This window comes from Oncorhynchus mykiss, chromosome 11 (assembly GCF_057628025.1).
Source record: "Oncorhynchus mykiss isolate SJ-2025 chromosome 11, ASM5762802v1, whole genome shotgun sequence".
Taxonomy (NCBI): Eukaryota; Metazoa; Chordata; class Actinopteri; order Salmoniformes; family Salmonidae; genus Oncorhynchus; species Oncorhynchus mykiss.
Genome location: NC_143032.1, coordinates 67,465,540 through 67,488,373, shown reverse-complemented (window position 1 = coordinate 67,488,373; position 22,834 = coordinate 67,465,540). Strand labels below are relative to the sequence as shown.

The 22,834-nt window shown below is 49.5% G+C and overlaps 1 protein-coding gene across 4 annotated transcripts in view; it reads right to left on the bottom strand.

Annotated features, from left to right (window-relative positions):
- kat6a (lysine acetyltransferase 6A) overlaps positions 1 to 13,306 on the bottom strand; it is a 51,839-nt gene extending 38,533 nt beyond the window's left edge. For 2 of the 4 annotated variants that reach the window (XM_021621915.3, XM_021621920.3), the window contains exons 1-2: positions 12,929 to 13,306; positions 9,601 to 11,017 (exon numbers count right to left, since the gene is read on the bottom strand). In XM_021621915.3, coding sequence (XP_021477590.2) covers positions 9,601 to 10,260 — 660 coding nt within the window. In that variant the 5' untranslated portion in view covers positions 10,261 to 11,017; positions 12,929 to 13,306. The remainder of the gene's footprint in view (positions 1 to 9,600; positions 11,018 to 12,928) is intronic. The other 2 variants (XM_021621918.3, XM_090191015.1) reach the window with 1 other exon arrangement.
- Between the last annotated feature and the right edge of the window lie 9,528 nt (positions 13,307 to 22,834).

Here is a 22,834-nt window from a genome sequence, read left to right as displayed (position 1 = left end):
GAAGAGTAGAGCAGAACCGAAACGTACTACTCAACCAGTCACAACAGAGTCTGTCTGGAAAGCAGGAGGAGGATCTTTCAGATCAATACACTACAGGCCTGTCATCCCTGCTGTGACCTGGATATCATCCCATGGCTGATAAGTGTGTGTATTGCACACAGTGTACAAAACATTAAGAAAAGCTTCCTAATATTGAGTTGCACCCCCGTTGTTGCCCTCAGAACAGCCTCAATTCATCAGGGCATGGACTCTACAAGGTGTTGAAAGCGTTCACAGGGATGCTGGCCTATGTTGACTCCAATGCTTCCCACAGTTGTGTCAAGTTAGCTGGATGTCCTTTTGGTGGTGGACCATTCTTGATACACATGGGAAACTTGTGTGGAAAACCCAGCAGCGTTGCAGTTCCTGACACCAACCAGTGCGCCTGGCTCCTACTAACATACCCTGTTAAAAAGGCAGTTCAATCTTTGGACTTGCCCATTCACCCTCTGAATGGCACACATACACAATCCATGTCTCAACTGTCTCAAAGCTTAAAAACCTGTCTCCCCTTCAACTACACTGATTGAGATGGATTCAGTGACATTAATAAGGGATCATAGCTTTTACCTGGTTTCACTGGTCAGTCAGTCATGGTTTTGTACATTCAGTGCATTAGTGTAAGGGTGCGTACAAGCACATGGTTGTCTGTGGACACGAGTGTGTACAGTATGCCAGCTTGCGTGCACTTGTGTTTGTTCACAGTGCATGCAGAGGTGCGTATGCATGCCATACGTGTATGCATTCCTGAATGTAATGAGTGTTAGCTAGTGTGCAAGTATGAGTGCGGTCCTGCCCCTAGGAGAGGTTAGTTCCCATCCGGCTGATGTCTATCGGGTTACACTGTGGGTGTGTCTTCTGTCGCCTGCATGTCTGCTCTTCTGCCTCTTCTTTCTCAGAACATGAATCAGCCAGGCCTCTTCCTCTGGCACCAACACCTCTTCTCCCTCCCTCCCCCTCTCTCTCACCCCCTCTCAATTCAATGGGCTTTATTGGCATGGGAAACATATGTTAACAATGCCAAAGCAACTGAAGTAGATAATATACAAAAGTGTAATAAACAATAAAAATGAACAGTAGACATTACACTCACAGAAGTTCCAAAAGAATAAAGACATTACAAATATGCACAGTGTTGTAACGATTCTTGCTCTCCCCCCTCCATGTCCACCTCCTCCCTCCACCCCTCTCCCTGTGTGTGTGTGTGTATGTGTCCCCACCCCTCTCCCTGTGTGTGTGTGTGTGTCCCCACCCCTCTCCCTGCGTGTGTGTGTGTGTCCACCCCTCTCAGTGTGTGGGTGTGTCCCCACCCCTCTCCCTGTGTGTGTGTGTCCCCACCCCTCTCCCTGTGTGTGTGTGTGTGTCCCCAACCCTCTCCCTGTGTGTGTGTGTGTGTCCCCAACCCTCTCCCTGTGTGTGTCCCCCCACCCCTCTCCCTGTGTGTGTGTGTGTGTGTGTGTCCCCACCCCTCTCCCTGTGTGTGTGTGTGTGTGTGTGTGTCCCCAACCCTCTCCCTGTGTGTGTGTGTGTCCCCAACCCTCTCCCTGTGTGTGTGTGTGTCCCCAACCCTCTCCCTGTGTGTGTGTGTGTCCCCAACCCTCTCCCTGTGTGTGTGTGTGTCCCCACCCCTCTCCCTGTGTGTGTGTGTGTGTCCCCACCCCTCTCCCTGTGTGTGTGTGTGTGTCCCCACCGCTCTCCCTGTGTGTGTGTGTGTGTCCCCACCCCTCTCCCTGTGTGTGTGTGTGTGTCCCCACCCCTCTCCCTGTGTGTGTGTGTCCCCACCCCTCTCCCTGTGTGTGTGTGTGTGTGTCCCCACCCCTCTCCCTGTGTGTGTGTGTGTGTGTCCCCACCCCTCTCCCTGAGTGTGTGTGTGTGTCCCCACCCCTCTCCCTGTGTGTGTGTGTGTGTGTGTGTCCCCATCCCTCTCCCTGTGTGTGTGTGTGTGTGTGTGCCCACCCCTCTCCCTGTGTGTGTGTGTGTGTGTGCCCACCCCTCTCCCTGTGTGTGTGTGTGTGTCCCCACCCCTCTCCCTGTGTGTGTGTGTGTCCCCACCCCTCTCCCTGTGTGTGTGTGTGTGTCCCCACCCCTCTCCCTGTGTGTGTGTGTGTGTCCCCACCCCTCTCCCTGTGTGTGTGTGTGTGTCCCCACCCCTCTCCCTGTGTGTGTGTGTGTCCCCACCCCTCTCCCTGTGTGTGTGTGTGTCCCCACCCCTCTCCCTGTGTGTGTGTGTGTGTGTCCCCACCCCTCTCCGTGTGTGTGTGTCCCCACCCCTCTCCCTGTGTGTGTGTGTGTGTGTGTCCCCCCACCCCTGTCCCTGTGTGTGTGTCCCCCCACCCCTCTCCCTGTGTGTGTGTCCCCACCCCTCTCCCTGTGTGTGTGTCCCCACCCCTCTCCCTGTGTGTGTCCCCACCCCTCTCCCTGTGTGTGTGTGTGTGTGTGTGAGAGTGAGTGTCCACCCCTCTCTCTCTGTGTGTGTGTCCCCTCCCCTCTCCCTGTGTGTGTGTGTGTCCCCACCCCTCTCCCTGTGTGTGTGTGTCCCCACCCCTCTCCCTGTGTGTGTGTGTCCCCACCCCTCTCCCTGTGTGTGTGTGTCCCCACCCCTCTCCCTGTGTGTGTGTGTCCCCACCCCTCTCCCTGTGTGTGTGTGTCCCCACCCCTCTCCCTGTGTGTGTGTCCCCACCCCTCTCCCTGTGTGTGTGTGTGTCCCCACCCCTCTCCCTGTGTGTGTGTGTGTGTGTCCCCACCCCTCTCCCTGTGTGTGTGTGTCCCCACCCCTCTCCCTGTGTGTGTGTGTCCCCACCCCTGTCCCTGTGTGAGTGTCCCCACGCCACTCCCTATGTGTTTCTTGTGTCCCCTCCCCTCTCCCTGTGTGTGTGTGTGTGTGTGTCCACCCCTCTCCCTGTGTGTGTGTGTCCCCACCCCTCTCCCTGTGTGTGTGTGTGTCCCCACCCCTCTCCCTGTGTGTGTGTGTCCCCACCCCTCTCCCTGTGTGTGTGTGTCCCCACCCCTCTCCCTGTGTGTGTGTGTCCCCACCCCTCTCCCTGTGTGTGTGTGTCCCCACCCCTTTCCCTGTGTGTGTGTGTGTGTACCCACCCCTCTCCCTGTGTGTGTGTGTCCACCCCTCTCCCTGTGTGTGTGTGTGTCCACCCCTCTCCCTGTGTGTGTGTGTGTCCACCCCTCTCCCTGTGTGTGTCGACCCCTCTCCCTGTGTGTGTGTGTGTGTGTCCACCCCTCTCCCTGTGTGTGTGTGTGTGTCCACCCCTCTCCCTGTGTGTGTGTGTGTCCACCCCTCTCCCTGTGTGTGTGTGTGTGCCCACCCCTCTCCCTGTGTGTGTGTGTGCCCACCCCTCTCCCTGTGTGTGTGTGTGTCCACCCCTCTCCCTGTGTGTGTGTGTGCCCACCCCTCTCCCTGTGTGTGTGTGTGTCCACCCCTCTCCCTGTGTGTGTGTGTGTCCACCCCTCTCCCTGTGTGTGTGTGTCCACCCCTCTCCCTGTGTGTGTGTGTGTCCACCCCTCTCCCTGTGTGTGTGTGTCCACCCCTCTCCCTGTGTGTGTGTCCACCCCTCTCCCTGTGTGTGTATCCACCCCTCTCCCTGTGTGTGTGTGTGTCCACCCCTCTCCCTGTGTGTGTGTGTCCACCCCTCTCCCTGTGTGTCCACCCCACTCCCTGTGTGTCCAACCCTCTCCCTGTGTGTCTGTGTGTCCACCCCTCTCCCTGTGTGTGTCCACCCCTCTCCCTGTGTGTGTGTGTGTGTGTGTGTCCACCCATCTCCCTGTGTGTGTGTGTGTCCACCCCTCTCCCTGTGTGTGTGTCCCCAACCCTGTCCCTGTGTGTGTGTGTGTCCCCACCCTCTCCGTGTGTGTGTGTGTGTGTGTGTGTCCCCACCCCTCTCCCTGTGTGTGTGTGTCTCCCCACCCCTCTCCCTGTGTGTGTGTGTCCCCACCCCTCTCCCTGTGTGTGTGTGTCCCCACCCCTCTCCCTGTGTGTGTGTGTGTCCCCACCCCTCTCCCTGTGTGTGTGTGTGTCCCCACCCCTCTCCCTGTGTGTGTGTGTGTGTGTCCCCACCCCTCTCCCTGTGTGTGTGTGTGTGTCCCCACCCCTCTCCCTGTGTGTGTGTGTGTGTGTGTCCCCACCCCTCTCCCTGTGTGTGTGTGTGTCTACCCCTCTCCCTGTGTGTGTGTGTCCCCACCCCTCTCCCTGTGTGTGTGTGTGTGTGTGTGTCCCCACCCCTCTCCCTGTGTATGGGTGTGTGTGTGTGTGTGTGTCCACCCCTCTCCCTGTGTGTGTGTGTCCAAACCCCTCTCCCTGTGTGTGTGTGTGTCCCCACCCCTCTCCCTGTGTGTGTGTGTGTGTGTGTGTGTCCCCACCCCTCTCCCTGTGTGTGTGTGTGTCCCCCACCCCTCTCCCTGTGTGTGTGTGTGTCCCCCACCCCTCTCCCTGTGTGTGTGTGTGTCCCCACCCCTCTCCCTGTGTGTGTGTGTGTCCCCACCCCTCTCCTTGTGTGTGTGTGTGTGTCTCCCCACCCCTCTCCTTCTGTGTGTGTGTGTGCGTGTCCCCACCCCTCTCCCTGTGTGTGTGTGTGCGTGTCCCCACCCCTCTCCCTGTGTGTGTGTGTGCGTGTCCCCACCCCTCTCCCTGTGTGTGTGTCCCCACCCCTCTCCCTGTGTGTCCACCCCTCTCCCTGTGTGTCCACCCCTCTCCCTGTGTGTGTGTGTGTGTGTCCCCACCCCTCTCCCTGTGTGTGTGTGTGTGTCCCCACCCCTCTCCCTGTGTGTGTGTCCCCACCCCTCTCCCTGTGTGTGTGTGTGTGTCCCCACCCCTCTCCGTGTGTGTGTGTGTCCCCACCCCTCTCCCTGTGTGTGTGTGTGTGTGTGTGTGTCCACCCCTCTCCCTGTGTGTGTGTGTGTCCACCCCTCTCCCTGTGTGTGTGTGTCCACCCCTCTCCCTGTGTGTGTGTGTCCACCCCTCTCCCTCTGTGTGTGTGTGTGTGTCCACCCCTCTCCCTGTGTGTGTGTGTGTGTGTGTGTCCCAACCTTTCTCCCTGTGTGTGTGTCCCCACCCCTCTCCCTGTGTGTGTGTGTGTCCCCACCCCTCTCCCTGTGTGTGTGTGTGTGTCCCCACCCCTCTCCCTGTGTGTGTGTGTGTGTGTGTCCCCACCCCTCTCCCTGTGTGTGTGTGTGTCCCCACCCCTCCCTGTGTGTGTCCCTACCCCTCTCCCTGTGTGTGTGTGTGTGTGTGTCCCCACCCCTCTCCCTGTGTGTGTGTGTGTGTCCCCACCCCTCTCCCTGTGTGTGTGTGTGTCCCCACCCCTCTCCCTGTGTGTGTGTGTGTCCCCACCCCTCTCCCTGTGTGTGTGTGTGTGTCCCCACCCCCCTCCCTGTGTGTGTGTGTGTGTGTGTGTGGGTGTCCCCACCCCCCTCCCTGTGTGTGTGTGTGTGTCCCCACCCCTCTCCCTGTGTGTGTGTCCCTACCCCTCTCCCTGTGTGTGTGTGTGTGTGTCCCTACCCCTCTCCCTGTGTGTGTCCCTACCCCTCTCCCTGTGTGTGTGTGTGTGTCCCTACCCCTCTCCCTGTGTGTGTGTGTGTGTGTCCCTACCCCTCTCCCTGTGTGTGTGTGTGTCCCTACCCCTCTCCCTGTGTGTGTCCCTACCCCTCTCCCTGTGTGTTTGTCCCTACCCCTCTCCCTGTGTGTGTGTGTGTCCCTACCCCTCTCCCTGTGTGTGTGTGTGTCCCCCTACCCCTCTCCCTGTGTGTGTGTGTCCCCCTACCCCTCTCCCTGTGTGTGTGTGTCCCTACCCCTCTCCCTGTGTGTGTCCCCCTACCCCTCTCCCTGTGTGTGTCCCCACCCCTCTCCCTGTGTGTGTGTGTGTGTGTGTGTCCCCACCCCTCTCCCTGTGTGTGTGTGTGTCCCCACCCCTCCCTGTGTGTGTCCCTACCCCTCTCCCTGTGTGTGTGTGTGTGTGTGTCCCCACCCCTCTCCCTGTGTGTGTGTGTGTGTCCCCACCCCTCTCCCTGTGTGTGTGTCCCCACCCCTCTCCCTGTGTGTGTGTGTGTCCCCACCCCTCTCCCTGTGTGTGTGTCCCCACCCCCCTCCCTGTGTGTGTGTGTGTGTGTGTGTGGGTGTCCCCACCCCCCTCCCTGTGTGTGTGTGTGTGTCCCCACCCCTCTCCCTGTGTGTGTGTCCCTACCCCTCTCCCTGTGTGTGTGTGTGTGTGTCCCTACCCCTCTCCCTGTGTGTGTCCCTACCCCTCTCCCTGTGTGTGTGTGTGTGTGTGTGTCCCTACCCCTCTCCCTGTGTGTGTGTGTGTGTCCCTACCCCTCTCCCTGTGTGTGTGTGTGTCCCTACCCCTCTCCCTGTGTGTGTCCCTACCCCTCTCCCTGTGTGTTTGTCCCTACCCCTCTCCCTGGGTGTGTGTGTGTCCCTACCCGTCTCCCTGTGTGTGTGTGTGTCCCCCTACCCCTCTCCCTGTGTGTGTGTGTCCCCCTACCCCTCTCCCTGTGTGTGTGTGTCCCTACCCCTCTCCCTGTGTGTGTCCCCCTACCCCTCTCCCTGTGTGTGTCCCCCTACCCCTCTCCCTGTGTGTGTGTGTCCCCCTACCCCTCTCCCTGTGTGTGTGTGTGTCCCCCTACCCCTCTCCCTGTGTGTGTGTGTGTGTGTGTCCCTACCCCTCTCCCTGTGTGTGTGTGTCCCTACCCCTCTCCCTGTGTGTGTGTGTGTGTCCCTACCCCTCTCCCTGTGTGTGTGTGTGTGTGTGTCCCTACCCCTCTCCCTGTGTGTGTGTGTGTGTGTGTCCCTACCCCTCTCCCTGTGTGTGTGTGTGTGTGTCCCTACCCCTCTCCGTGTGTGTCCGTCCCTATCCCTCTCCCTGTGTGTGTGTGTCCCTATCCCTCTCCCTGTGTGTGTGTGTGTGTGTGTCCCTACCCCTCTCCCTGTGGGTGTGTGTGTGTCCCTACCCCTCTCCCTGTGGGTGTGTGTGTGTCCCTACCCCTCTCCCTGTGGGTGTGTGTGTGTCCCTACCCCTCTCCCTGTGGGTGTGTGTGTGTCCCTACCCCTCTCCCTGTGGGTGTGTGTGTGTCCCTACCCCTCTCCCTGTGGGTGTGTGTGTGTCCCTACCCCTCTCCCTGTGGATGTGTGTGTGTCCCTACCCCTCTCCCTGTGGATGTGTGTGTGTCCCTACCCCTCTCCCTGTGGATGTGTGTGTGTCCCTACCCCTCTCCCTGTGGATGTGTGTGTGTCCCTACCCCTCTCCCTGTGGATGTGTGTGTGTCCCTACCCCTCTCCCTGTGGATGTGTGTGTGTCCCTACCCCTCTCCCTGTGGGTGTGTGTGTGTCCCTACCCCTCTCCCTGTGGGTGTGTGTGTGTCCCTACCCCTCTCCCTGTGGGTGTGTGTGTCCCTACCCCTCTCCCTGTGGGTGTGTGTGTCCCTACCCCTCTCCCTGTGGGTGTGTGTCCCTACCCCTCTCCCTGTGGGTGTGTGTGTCCCTACCCCTCTCCCTGTGGGTGTGTGTGTCCCTACCCCACTCCCTGTGGGTGTGTGTGTCCCTACCCCACTCCCTGTGGGTGTGTGTGTCCCTACCCCTCTCCCTGTGGGTGTGTGTGTCCCTACCCCTCTCCCTGTGGGTGTGTGTGTCCCTACCCCTCTCCCTGTGGGTGTGTGTGTCCCTACCCCTCTCCCTGTGGGTGTGTGTGTCCCTACCCCTCTCCCTGTGGGTGTGTGTGTCCCTACCCCTCTCCCTGTGGGTGTGTGTGTCCCTACCCCTCTCCCTGTGGGTGTGTGTGTCCCTACCCCTCTCCCTGTGGGTGTGTGTGTCCCTACCCCACTCCCTGTGGGTGTGTGTGTCCCTACCCCTCTCCCTGTGGGTGTGTGTGTCCCTACCCCTCTCCCTGTGGGTGTGTGTGTCCCTACCCCTCTCCCTGTGGGTGTGTGTGTCCCTACCCCTCTCCCTGTGGGTGTGTGTGTCCCTACCCCTCTCCCTGTGGGTGTGTGTGTCCCTACCCCTCTCCCTGTGGGTGTGTGTGTCCCTACCCCTCTCCCTGTGGGTGTGTGTGTCCCTACCCCTCTCCCTGTGGGTGTGTGTGTCCCTACCCCTCTCCCTGTGGGTGTGTGTGTCCCTACCCCTCTCCCTGTGGGTGTGTGTCCCTACCCCTCTCCCTGTGGGTGGGTGTGTCCACCCCTCTCCCTGTGGATGTGTCCACCCCTCTCTCTCCCTCCCTCCCTCCCTCCCTCCCTCACCCATCCCTGCAGCTGGTCACCAGTCTCTATCATCCTGGCATGATACTCACTGGGCCCCACGTGACTTTTCCCTGACCACCTCTTTCCCCTCTCTTTCTCCTCCTGCTGCAGGCCTGAGACAGAGGGCTGTAGAGCAGCACCCGACCCTGGCAGCTGCCCACAGATAACTAAGCCCACTGCTTATAGGGCACTCCGCTGACCCTGCTTACTCCTGGAGTACACCACCACTACACGCTGACCCGGCCCCTGAAAGAGACAGCGAAAGCCGGACCCACTGACTGCCACAGCGATGCTACGCTGGTCGTCTCCCCCATGGTGCGTCTCTGACCTGTGGACGGACCTGTTTCTCTTTCACAGCTCTCCGTCTGTCTGTCTGCCAGTCAAGGGCCAACTTGGCTACAATGTGTTGCTTTAAGTCGATCACGTAAATCACACAACAGAGCTCAGAACTCTATCAGCTACGTCCCCTGCCCTTTATTCACAAGCTAATCTATGAAATGTATTAAACCATTTAAATGCTCTCAACTTTAGTTTTTTTATACAAGGAACACGTGTACACCTAAGTTAAATGTAGGCGGATGCAAACATTTAAGAACATAATTAAAATTGAGTTATTAAAGCTAGAATCTTTCAATTTTTCTAGGCGCACTGCCCACAAATGTCAAGTCCCACAGGAAAATATTTAGGTGCATATGTGAGTAAAATGGATGCACTGTAAGTCCCTGCATTTGACACCACTTACTCCAACAAAGACATTATCAATCAAACCACGCTGTGCAAACAGTGTGATCACTCAATATGGAAGTTAATGCCCTGGAAGGAGTTAGAGGGATGTTGTTTGTGTACTGTGCCCTGACCTGGCTACTAATTGCATGAGATAAAGTTACATTTTTGCCATTGCATCTTCCCTGGCAGCCCTACAACCACATGGGAAACCACTTTTTAAAATATCATTCTAGCTCTGCTAAGATTGATTGTGTGCTGCCTTCAGCCTTCATAGACTTCAACCATCTCCCTGATCACCTTCCTCTGATCAAGCCATGGACTGTCCCTCTGTCTTAGAGGATGCATGCTCTCAGACTTGACCTCTATTGGGTGACCTAACTAAGGCTAGGCTACTGTTTATTGCTTTTGAAGCGCTTTGAGATTTTTATAAAAAGCGCTATAGAAATGTAATTAATTATCACTTATTCTTTCCACTGCCACAGGGGACAAAAATGACAGATTGCTCTTTTTACAGTTATCCGTTTTCACTTACACTGTAGGTTTACAGAGACATTACATTGTGTTTATATTTGAGAAAGTGAATGTAGGTGCATGGCTTACCTTGTCCTTTTCGTGTGGCAGCAGGCGGACAGGTGGGAGGGAGTCCAGCGCCACGGTGCCTGTCCCATCCAACTGGGAGCTACGGCTGATGAGGTGGAACAGCGGCCCATTCTTGGCCACCCTGCCGTGGGCACACGCCCGCTTCAGTGCCACTCTCAGCTGCTGGTGGAACAGCCCGGGCCCCATGGAGCCACTGCCAGACAGGTAGGCCGCCACATCACCCTGGCACTTGAGGAAGCGCTCAACACTTTTTAGAGTGGAGCCCCCTGGCTCATGGAGCCCCTCCAGGGAACGCTTGATCAGCTTGTTCCAGTCCAGCCCTGGTTTCTTCCCAGAGCGATGGTGGCTACCGCCATGGCCCACATGCCCATGATGACCACCCCCTCCTCCACTGCTGCCCAGGCGGGGTTTGGGGAAGGCCAGGCGGCCGGGGTTCTCCGGATCCTTGTAAGAGTTGAGGCCCTTGTTAGAGACTTTGAGGATGGTACCATCCTTGACACTGAGCTCCAGCTGCTCCAGTATAGTTTTGCGGTCCAGCCCGTGGGACATGGACACAGCGTTGCATATCCTCTCCTCCGATGGCCGCTGCTTCTGCTTCTTCACCTTCTTGATGGCCTCCAGGATCCAGGTGGTGTACATTGGGTTGGCCAGCTTCACCATGACTGCGGCTGGAGGTCGCAATGACGACACACACACAAACACACGCCCGTAGCGGGCAAAGGGTAAGAATCCCGCGGCCCAGGCCGCCGCCTCCTCCTCCTCCTCCTCCTAGCCCCTCTGTCCGAAGACTATCCTTTGTCCCGGGGCCGCACAGTGAGTCCCTCAGAGCCTGGTCCTGAGCAGCACGGCAGGGAACAGCTCACCATAGCATAGGCTCCACCGCCAACCCACCCAATAAAGCTTGGTCCACCCACTACCCTCTCCCGGCAGGGTCAGTTAGCCTGGAGGAGAGCAGTGTCGTGGAGCAGCAGGTACTAGACTAACTCTGGAGCTGTGGTGGACCCACACACACTACAACAATAACACTTAGGTTTCTCCCACTACTGCCTGTTGCAAAGGGCCGAGGGACAAACGGCTACAACCTGAAGATTCAGTCTCCCCTCAATGTAAATAAGAGGCTCTCAGTGTGATGTGGACACCTTGACTGTCATCTTTAGTTGAAGATCAGTTGTACTGTAAGGGTAGAATCAGGACAGTGGGGGAAAAAAGTTCTGTAGATTATTGGAATAAACTATTTTGCAGAAGGATGTAAATGTATTTCATCCGTGCGGCTCCACTCCTTCACCCTCTCTCTTCTTCGCTCTCCAGCGGTATCCACTTGTTCTCCGACCTGGAAGGGGACAGATCTCTCACCCCAGGGAGCAGCGAGGGCGGATCACCTTCATGCACAGTCAACTTCAGCAGGAAACGCACCCTGCTGAAACAAAGGACACAAACATGGAAGGGTCAGAAAGTGTGTGCAAGAGAGAAAGCAGCAAGACGGTCATATTCTGCAGGCAAAAACTGAAAGAAAAACATCTTTAAGTTTTGTATTAGAGTTGAGGTAATTCTGCCGTTTCAAAACATTTGCTTCCTTTAGTGCCTACTGAATGTAACCCTCAAAAGACATGTACTAAGACACTCAAACAACAGCAGCATGTAAACAAAGTCATGCTTGGCAACTAAACACAGAGACAGTTAGGGAGCACACATCTTGTATGAGATGGATACATGCTGCCTGAAGATTACCTGACATGAGCACCGTTTATAACACTGAACATAACAAATACATTTAGGATGGGAAAAGAAAACCCTGAGCAGAGGGCATAGTTAGCTCAGAAAGACAGTGCCAGACTAGCGCCTGAGTAGGTAAACATCAGCCACTGTGATGATCTCTAATGTATGTATGTATATGGAGGTAACTTTACATTCTGTTCTCCATTTTTGTGTAAATTCAGATTCTTTAAACCACAAAACCAGAGCAACTCTCATAAGTGTCATAGTAAACATTAGGGAAGAAAGCCCTACCTCCTTTATTTACATGTTATAGTATATTATCTTTATATACATAAGAATTTCACAACATGGGCTCATGAATTGGGTCCGAAAACAGACATTGATAAAAAGGTCATAACAACAACAGCCCAGATTATGGAGAACGGGATACATTGTTGTTGAATTCTTGACATTATGATTTTGCCAAGCCACATGGTTCTCACTTTGAACAGCAAAACAAATCAACTAAAATAGCTAAATAAACGGAACACTACTAGCTATCCACATCTCGTGTTTTCAGTGCCTTGGCTTGATTTCAGCAAGCACGCTAAAGTTAGATATATTTGTATTCCATGCACAACAAACAAGATCTTGGATTACATTTGTGCAGTAGCTGATTAATATAGATCGTTTTTTTAAAGTGACCTAAGGTAGCTAACGTTAGATGTGTTCGTTATCTAGCTAAACATCTATCATATTACTGGTAGCTAGCTATAGTAACCATGTTAACGTTAGCCATTTATTTGAAAACAGATTGGTGTTACCGTTACTATATACCAAAGTTAACTAACAGTAGTTAACGTTAGCTAGCCAGCCAAGCAATAGCCGAGTGTCTCACTTTCTCAACCTACTCCTCTATTTACTCTCACTGATATGATAGGCAATAGGCTGTGTTGCTACAAACCTACCCGCGAACTGATATTGCTAATTTGCTTGCTAACAGTAACGAAATAGCTCAAAACAGTAACAACGTGTAGCTAGCTAGCTGTCTTAAGGAAACCAGTGCTTTGACACAATCAACAATGACAGATTCCTACAACGCCCGAGGTTTCAAACAATAACACAGGCAACAATCACAAGGAACAATCTAATTTAGAATAGAATGGATGATATTCACGATGAGATCGCTGACTGCAAATGCACAATGTAAGTTGTAAACGGCCATAACCGCTATCGGGAAAGTGCCAAAATGACGACTTGATAGTGGATAATTTTTCAACGTTACAATATATGTTCTATGGCCGTTCGGCCTCCTTCGCCTCGGCTCTGGGTGGAAATATTTCCCGGCAAGACGCGTGTCTACACACGGCTACCTATCCCTCACCTTTCCTTACTTCCTTCCTGCATCACCCACCCACATAGTGCCTGCGGACTGCGATGCGGTGAAGACAAGGCCGTTGGAGCGAAGTAGGCCTCGGCTCGCCCCCTCCCTCCCCCCTCGCGATCTTCATCTCCCCGTACCCCGTTCCCTCTACCTCTCGCGTTTCCCAGAAAGCTACCACTGGTCCAGTTCGGGTTTCAAAAGGAAGCTCGGAGACCTTGTAATATCCTCTCCCCACTAGCCGCTACTCACCGGAATTTCGTGTCGAGTTGCCGAAGAGAATGTGCCAAAAATCCTTCGAATCCGAGACAACAACAAGCCCAAAAATGCAGCCAGAGACCAGAGGCTCCAAAGCTGACGCCATCTTTGAGTGAAACAGCAGCTCAGCTAGTGGGGGAGGGGGGAACAGTCGGGGCCAGGGACCGTCTGCGTCGTTCAAACTGCAAAGCCGAGTGGACAGGAAAACTCAATGCAAGGGGAGAAGGGGGGGACAACGGAGTTGTAGCTGTGAGGGGTAGATGTCGGTTGAACACATGAAATGGAAGAAAGGGAGGGACAGATGGTGGAGCAGAAAAAAGGATAGAAAGGTGTTCTTGCTGTCTCCACTGGGCGCGCGCGCACACGGAGAGTGTCATTTAAGGGAACGTCTGAATTTATACATTTTACAGCTGGCTCGTGAGAGAAAAATCAAAGCAACTCAGTGTGGTTTTAAATGAGAGGGTATTTAAAGATCAAAGCGAGAGCCCTCTCTACACAGACCGGTAGGTTCTGCAATCTATTGTAGAGGCTCTGTTATCTATTAGAGCAGGAGAATGAACCAGCAAAGATACAGTGCTCCAAATAAATATCGGAGGCTTGTTACTAATATCCGAATACACTAGTATCACAAAAGCGTATCTTTTTAGGTTGGTCGCTGGTTCCTTGCCAGTCAGATTATTATGGCTAATATTATCATCCCACACAAAAAAAACGCTTATTTTAAATGAGCGCAATGCCGAGCAGCAGAGAACGACACCGGAAGAAACGACTATTAATTGGAATTGACAGGTGAATCTTGTAACACCTTTTCCCGCTCATGAATGTTCTGCATTTCAGAAGCGGAGCTGTTTTCAAACAATATGATATTGTTTGAAATGATATAATATTTTTCATTTGCATATCATTTGGACATTTAGGGAACATTTCTTGATATCTCACTACACGATCTCTGAATCTACAAGTGCCACATTATGTGCTAAGTGCATTATGTCTTGTAGGGCTACATCATGCATGGTTCAGTGTAATGCTATCAGTGAGTGATCTTATTTATACGATTTTATATGATCATATCAACAATATATAATACATTAAAATTGTCACATCCTACTGGTCACAGAGGTCAATTCAACGTATTTTCCACATTGGTTCAACGTAATTGAATTGAAATGACGTTGAAACAACGTTGAATCAACCAGTGTGTGCCCAGTGGGTTGGAACTGAAGACATGAATTACATTCTTTAGTTTGGTCTTTGTTGAATAGAAAACATCAACGCCTGCCTGTATATCAACCAGGAAAAGACCAGCCCTCCCTATTAAAACTCCCTATTCATGATGATCTTATGATCTCCCTGGACGCTAAATTAAATTATGTGAAGCATTGTTTAAAATGATTAGCACCCTGCAGTCCTCAAGAGAGGGATTATCAAGTCATAAAGGGAGCAATTAGATCATAGGAGGTTTTCACTGGTTAGAAAAACCATATGAGACAAAACATATGCACATTAAAGTAGCTGCCCGTATGACACAGTAAGTAGGTAGGTAGGTAGGAATGTAGGCTGGCAGGCTATTGTAGTAGCTTTTGACAGAAGATAAATATATGAGTGCAAAAAACATTCTAAACCAGCATGAAACTACCATTATCACATCAAATCAAATTTTATTGGTCACATACACATATTTAGCAGATGTTATTGGTCACATACACATATTTAGCAGATGTTATTGGTCACATACACATATTTAGCAGATGTTATTGGTCACATACACATATTTAGCAGATGTTATTGGTCACATACACATATTTAGCAGATGTTATTGGTCACATACACATATTTAGCAGATGTTATTGGTCACATACACATATTTAGCAGATGTTATTGGTCACATACACATATTTAGCAGATGTTATTGGTCACATACACATATTTAGCAGATGTTATTGCGGGTGCAGCGAAAGGCTTGTAAATGGCATACATCTTAAAATATTAGAAAATGGTATCTTTCAAATATTTCAGTACTATAGTGATCATAAAATGAAACTGAACATAAGTTTGTTGAGATATGTATTGAGACCATAATCCCCCAAGTGCACAACATGAACATAAACATATAGCAATCAACATCAATGAATAATGTCATGCACTGTGACAGAGATCTATGACAGAGATCATATCAATTAATGCAGAAGTCTGGTTTAACAAAAACAGTGGAAACACCCCCTGGATGCAGATCAACCGTGGGACTTTTGTTTTGGTCCATGCTGCTGTTTACATTCTGGCCTATGAGGGGTTCAGAGAGGGCATTATATATTCCAGACTCTGACATTGCTCATTCTATTTCTTTATTTCTTAAAAAAAAAAAATGTTAGGTCATTTTACTGCACTGTTGGAGCTAGAAACACAAGTTTTTCGCTGCACCTGCAAATCTGTGTACGTGACCAAAGGACTTTGATTTGATTTGATTTTTACAGACAGGCAGGGTGCACAGACAGGAGGAGAGGTACTTAGCAATAACTGCCAATAGCCTTGGCAGCTATAAAGACGGTCAGACAACTTGATTTTGAGCAGTAGAGTAAGACAATAACACAGAGTATCAAATAACAAATGAAAACATAAGGGAACATGAAAAGAAAATCCTTCTATGCCTGTTGCATTTAGTCAAAGAGAATACTTTATTTTGTAAATGAAGACAAACACTGCTGACATTACATACATGCATTCATGTGTAAAGAGGGTTGAATAGTCAGTGCAGCTGTGAGTAACTGACTGCAGTCAATCTGTGCAGTGGTGCCGCCGGACCCATATAACTGTGCAAAGTTCCTGTTTTGGGGGTTGGGTGAGTGAGAGCTGTTGAGTCCTGCACAGATAGCTAGGCAGTGGCCAGGACTGCTTTTGTCCATGTGAACTAGCAAGCTTCCTGCTGTGGCTGGCTCCTAGCCAAGTCCCAAAACCCCACAGCTCACACCCCTCCCATCCTGGAATGGGCTGCTGAAACATAAAAAGGAAATTTCCAGGCCTGTCCGGCAAGAGCATGCCCCCACCCATCTCCACCCCCATGGCCCCTAATTCCCTCCCCTCCCTCAATCCAAAGGGGACAGAGAGCAGCTGGAAGGTAAAGTGCAGCTTGTTGGAAACCCAGAGCCAGGGCCCCGCCTGACTGGACACACTCCAGGGATTGAGGTTTGAATTTAAAGTCAAGCCAGACACCTCTCACACACTCACAAAGTGGTGGAGAACTCTTTGCAGTCTTTCCTCTTTCTGAAATTCAGCTGAAAACACAAACTCCTCTGCTAGTAACTTAAAGTACTTTTAAAGTGCCTTGAAGTACACTTCTCTGTCATAGACATTGCCCAATTGAAAGATAAAGGAAGAGGTTGTTTGGAAAACTCTGAGGTTTGACAAATCAATTGTCTCGCTGACTGTGCCTTGCAATCCTTTCAGTGTGAGTACATTTAGAGATGTGCCACTGACAAGGTAATTTACATGAACAACTCATTCTGACTGTAATATAATGAATCCTAAGTGGTGGAGTTCTGTATTCAGTAACAATGACAGACAGTAGCACTACAGTACTGACATATCTATGACAAAGAGCTTTGTCAACTGTAACAAATCTGCATGTATATGAAGGAACCTGTTGGTTCAAAACAGGAATATTACTCTGTCATAATGCAAGGCATTACTGTGACATATTCATTGTTGTACAGGCAATTTGGGTCCCTTTGGTACTGCTACCATAGCCAAACCCTGTTGGAGAGAATCCATTGGCCAAGGCATCATTCCAAAACACTGCTAGTTTTCCATACCCCAAAAGCACAGAATTCTCAAACAAGTCGAGACCTTACAGCGGGACGCATGTCATAATTTAACGCCTCCCTTTAAGAGAGGAACATTATTGAAGGTGGTAAAACACATTTGGTGGTTTAACTCTGGCTTAGCTCCATTTCTGCCATGGGCATGTTCCTAGGGGGATAAACAGCCCCCAGTCCATTCAGTGTGTTGTTGGACCCCCTTTGTCTTTCCCAGACACAAACTGGGTTAAGGCTAGGACTCTCCCCTGGGGCTATAGTCCCTGATACACAGTGGTACCACATGCTGCCCTGCCTGAGAGGAGTCAGCCAAGGGATAGAGGCCCCAAGTTGTATTTATCCGGAAGGTTCTTCAAGCAGAGAAGAATGCTGCAATATCCTGGATGATCAGTGTTTCTGTTTACTATTTACATATTTATTTAGAATATTTCAAAAGAAAAAACAAGCATTACACACAGAAAAAGTTGCGAGATTGGTGTACCCCATGTGATTTATGTCTTCTACAGTATGTCTTCTCCCACAAAAATAAGCTTGATTATTTCCATGGACCAGTCAGTCTATAGACCTTGAGTTGTAATGTGTAGTCTCATACACTGAGCAGGATGCACCTCAGACAACAATGCCCCCTCCAAGACCCTTTCGCATTCCTGTGGGCCCTATTGGAGGGCTAGGGACTTAACCTCTGGAGCTCATTGTCTGCACTGCTTCTCTTCCACTCTGTCTCTGCAGACTCCCATAGTATATCCCCATTTTCTCCCGCAACACTTACTTTCTCAATAATCTCCTCAATAACTAGTATCACCACTGCTTCTGCTTTATTAGCTTCATTATGAGTTGGGATGAATGACTACTGGGGGCATGTGGGTTTGTCAATTAATGAACCTATAGGTAATGGAGAGTTCTTTGATATCTTAAGTGTTCTGTGGATATGCCTCTCCTTGAGTACTCCCTGTTAACATCATTGATACGTATTCAAGATTATGACCCATATGACATTTCAACATGGATTACTTTTAAGTTGAGCCCTTATGTCATATATCAAATAAAACACATGGTGTAAGTCCTCGCTAAGTATTCTATGATCCTCATGATTCATTTAGCCATTCAAGATAGCACATAATTAGGATCAGGTTTGTGTACAGATCTGTATGTTTGTCTCCCCCCTGTGTCGACCAGGGGAAACTAGAAAGATCGGGGGGAAATACGTTTAGGGCATATTTTTCTCATAAGATGCAGTAACGTCTCCCATAATGTACTATAGCCATGATGTCAGAGATAGTAGAATTGTTCAAATAAATAGGAAATGGGCATGTCACAGCTAATCTACAGGCCCTCTGTCCGCTGCCACATGCCCATAGAAGCCTGTATTTCCTCTATAAGGTCATCAGCCTGCCACAACTTAACCTTTCTCCATCTACATCACAGACACAATTTACCTCCAGGCTAAGTCCCACTCCCTCCCGACCCACTTGGAATCACAACAACCCCTTTTACTGCGGGCAGCCAGCCAGGGCCTGGAAGTCCTCACTGATACCACCGCAAACAGAGAGAGCTTTAAGGTTGTCAATAATGACTCCATTTACTTAACACCGACCCAAACAACTGCTAATTTATCATGGTTGACGTCTGTCATGAACGGAGACAGATCATTTCTCACAGTCACAACCCCAAAGTTAATTTATACAGAATCAGATCAGGGGCATATTCATTATGGCACACCGTAGCAAAACCTAATGCAACAACCAAAATGAGTGTTTGTTATTGAACCAATGCATGTAGTCCATCCATCTCTGTTTCCGACTGTTTTCTTCTGTTTGGTGCCTAATGAATACTACCCCAGTATATATATTTTTGCAAGCCTTCCTGGGTAGCCTACTTCTATTATCCCTTCAAGGTCACACAGCGTCTAGTTAGTATCATCCCTGTGGTGGGCTAGTCATCTCTGATATGGAGCCTTGTCCAGTGTCATGTTTATATTGACATTTTAGCCATTTAGCAGATGCTCTTATCCAGAGCTTCCCTCAGAAACACACATAGATACACACACACAGGCAAACTACCCACTGAGCACAGACGTCATCAGTTCAATGTCTACTTTTGATTTATATCTGGTTGAGTTGTCAATTAACGTAAATTCTACGTAAAATATAAATAAAATGTCACCATCTCATTGGATTGACATTAAAAGTTAGATGATAAAAAATAGGAAATGGCCTTATGTCGATTACTTTTTGAAAATCCAATCATTTTTACACATTGATTCAATGTCATCACATATATTTTGGGGGGTTGAAATGATGGGGAAAGAACTTTGATTCTACCAGGGTATGTTCCTCACCTCATCCCAAAGACACACCTTGTCAGATTGTGTCTCATCTAGTCCAGACATGCCCAGAACTCTTCTCTTATAGGTGTTCTATATTCTTCAACTGGGCAGCAGCACAGCTCTTCAGTTTAATGGCTGTCCCTCACTCAGAACATATTGTATGTTGGTTTGGCTTGTTAACATACCGCAAGTCACTTGTCAATCAAGTGACCACCACAATCATATTCTACTTAATCTTCTATTCAAATTAGACTTGTGTTTTATTTACTCATATAAAAGCCCTGGGGCGAGTCACCTGCCAGCTAACACCACTACAACCATAGCAGCTGGACAGATCAGGAGAAAAACACAAATAGATTGGAGGAAGCCCACTGAGCACAGACGTCAATTCAATGTCTATTCCACGTTGGTTCAACGTCATTTTATTGAAATGCCGTGGAAACAACGTTGATTCAACCAGTGTGTTCCCAGTGGGAGGGGCCCTAGGAGCCCTTGGTGTTGCAGTAGTCCCCTCCACTCTTTGTTTCCCTCATCCTTCTGCTGTCCTTAGCTTTACAGGAAACCCATGCAGAGCTGAGGGAGAGTGACACCACGCAGCATGAATAATAGAGAGTTGAGAGCACAGATCCTCATCCTACTATAACACTAAGGTCCCGAGGAGCAGATATGAACAGAACTGTTAACACCATTCAGCTCCTTAGCAGAGAAGGGATGTGTGGTGTAGAATGCATGTAACATTATATAAATCAAGTGTTATCTTGTTATTAAGGAACGTTTTCTTTTGCTGGAATAGCTTTTGCACAATGTGTAAAAACAGATGTTGTGCAAGATCTTGTATATCACTCATAAGTACCATAAGTATCAATGACCCCATCGGTAAATGTCATTGTTCCATGAGCAGGAAATAACAATTGTGTTATTTATCACCTGGTGTCACACTCACTTTTTATTTAAAAGGATAGGTCGGCCTGCCAGGCCTATATAGTATATTAAAACCTGAGCTCATAAAGTGGACCTATTCTTCAACAGCTGGAAAGTGCAGTGTAACATAGGCCTACTACACACACACACGTTGATGATTGAGAGAGGGAATGATAGAGTAGACGAGGAGAGGTTCAGTGGAAAGAATGGACTCCATTTTTGTAACTCTCCCTCTCCAGCTGTCAGCCCGCTCGCTATCCCATGGGGGGTTGCCACGGTGACAGGAGGCCACATGTCTTGGGGGCGTCTTTTTGGTCAAAGGACTCCATTGTTCTTGTGTTAAGCCGTGTTCTCTATGCCCGTCTGCCAGGCCCAGGGACAGGGGCTTCACACCCCGACACTCACACCACACACACAGCCCCACTGAACCCATTAAGTAGTAGGAGACGACACATTCAGCCCTACACTGCAATTACAGCACATATCACTTTTATAGACAGAAATTAAGGAACAAAGCTATTTATATGAGTCCAACTACAAGGATAGAACAAAGACAAATTGATCAATGACTCAGATTCTGCTAATGACCTTATGTAAAAAAGACAAACTTATAACAAATAAGAATGTGTGTTGTAGTATTTCTTAGTGTGTTTTTAAAATGGCAGATTATTCCACAAGGGCAAAATATCCAACAATGGATTGAATGTCAAGTAGTTGAGTAGGCCTGATGAATTGAATGTCAAGTAGTTGAGTAGGCCTGATGAATTGAATGTCAAGTAGTTGAGTAGGCCTGATGAATTGAATGTCAAGTAGTTGAGTAGGCCTCATGAATTGTCCTACTGGCTCCACCAGATTGTGACATGTGACCTGGCCAAAAAAACAAGAGGGATCTTGAAATAAAAAAAATAGGTAATAAATCACTGCTTTACCCTTAGTTTACACACTTGACATAGACAAACTATATTTGTCTTGTAATACAGGAAACGAGCACTCCCCCATTCACATCGATGGGGCTGTAGTGGAGTGGGTCGAGAGCTTTAAGTTCCTCTGTGTCCACGTCACTAAGGAATTATCATTGTCCAGACACACCCACATAGTTGTGATGAGTGCACGACAGCACCTCTTCCCCCTCAGAAGGCTGAAAAGATTTGGCACGGACCCTCAGACCCTCAGAAAGGTCTACAGCTGTACCATTGAGAGCATCTTGACTGGCAGCATCACCGCTTGGTACGGCAGCTGCAAGGAACAACACTACCCTGAACAGCTTCTACCCTGGAGCCATGGCTGCTAAACCGTTAAATAGCTCAATCAAATGGCTACCCAGACTAGCTGTATTGACATGTTTTTGCAATAACTCTCCTGTGGCTCTACCCACACACTCAAACATATTTACACTGACTACCCACACACTCAAACACATTTACACTGGCTCTACCCACACACTCAAGCATATTTACACTGGCTCTACCCACACACTCAAACACATTTACACTGGCTCTACCCACACACTCAAACATATTTACACTGGCTCTACCTACACACTCAAACAAATTTACATTGGCTCTACCCACACACTCAAACATATTTACACTGGCTCTACATACACACTCAAACATATTTACACTGGCTCTACCCACACACTCAAACATATTTACACTGACTACCCACACACTCAAACACATTTACACTGACTACCCACACACTCAAACATATTTACACTGGCTCTACCCACACACTCAAACATATTTACACTGACTACCCACACACTCAAACACATTTACACTGGCTCTACCCACACACTCAAACATATTTACACTGGCTCTACCCGCACACTCAAACATATTTACACTGACTACCCACACACTCAAACATATTTACACTGACTACCCACACACTCAAACACATTTACACTGGCTCTACCCACACAATCAAACATATTTACACTGGCTCTACCCACACACTCAAACACATTTACACTGGCTCTACATACACACTCAAACATATTTACACTGGCTCTACCCACACACTCAAACACATTTATACTGGCTCTACCCACACACTCAAACATATTTACACTGGCTCTACCCACACACTCAAACATATTTACACTGGCTCTACCCACACACTCAAACATATTTACACTGACTACCCACACACTCAAACATATTTACACTGGCTCTACCCACACACTCAAACATATTTACACTGGCTCTACCCACACACTCAAACATATTTACACTGGCTCTACCCACACACTCAAACATATTTACACTGGCTCTACCCACACACTCAAACATATTTACACTGACTACCCACACACTCAAACATATCTACACTGGCTCTACCCACACACTCAAACATATTTACACTGGCTTTACCCACACACTCAAACATATTTACACTGGCTCTACCCACACACTCAAACATATTTACACTTGCTCTACCCACACACTCAAACACATTTACACTGGCTCTACCCACACACTCAAACATATTTACACTGGCTCTACCCGCACACTCAAACATATTTACACTGGCTCTACCCACACACTCAAACATATTTACACTGACTACCCACACACTCAAACACATTTACACTGGCTCTACCCACACACTCAAACACATTTACACTGGCTCTACCCACACACTCAAACATGTTTACACTGGCTCTACCCACACACTCAAACACATTTACACTGGCTCTACATACACACTCAAACATATTTACACTGGCTCTACCCACACACTCAAACACATTTATACTGGCTCTACCCACACACTCAAACATACTTACACTGGCTCTACCCACACACTCAAACATATTTACACTGGCTCTACCCACAC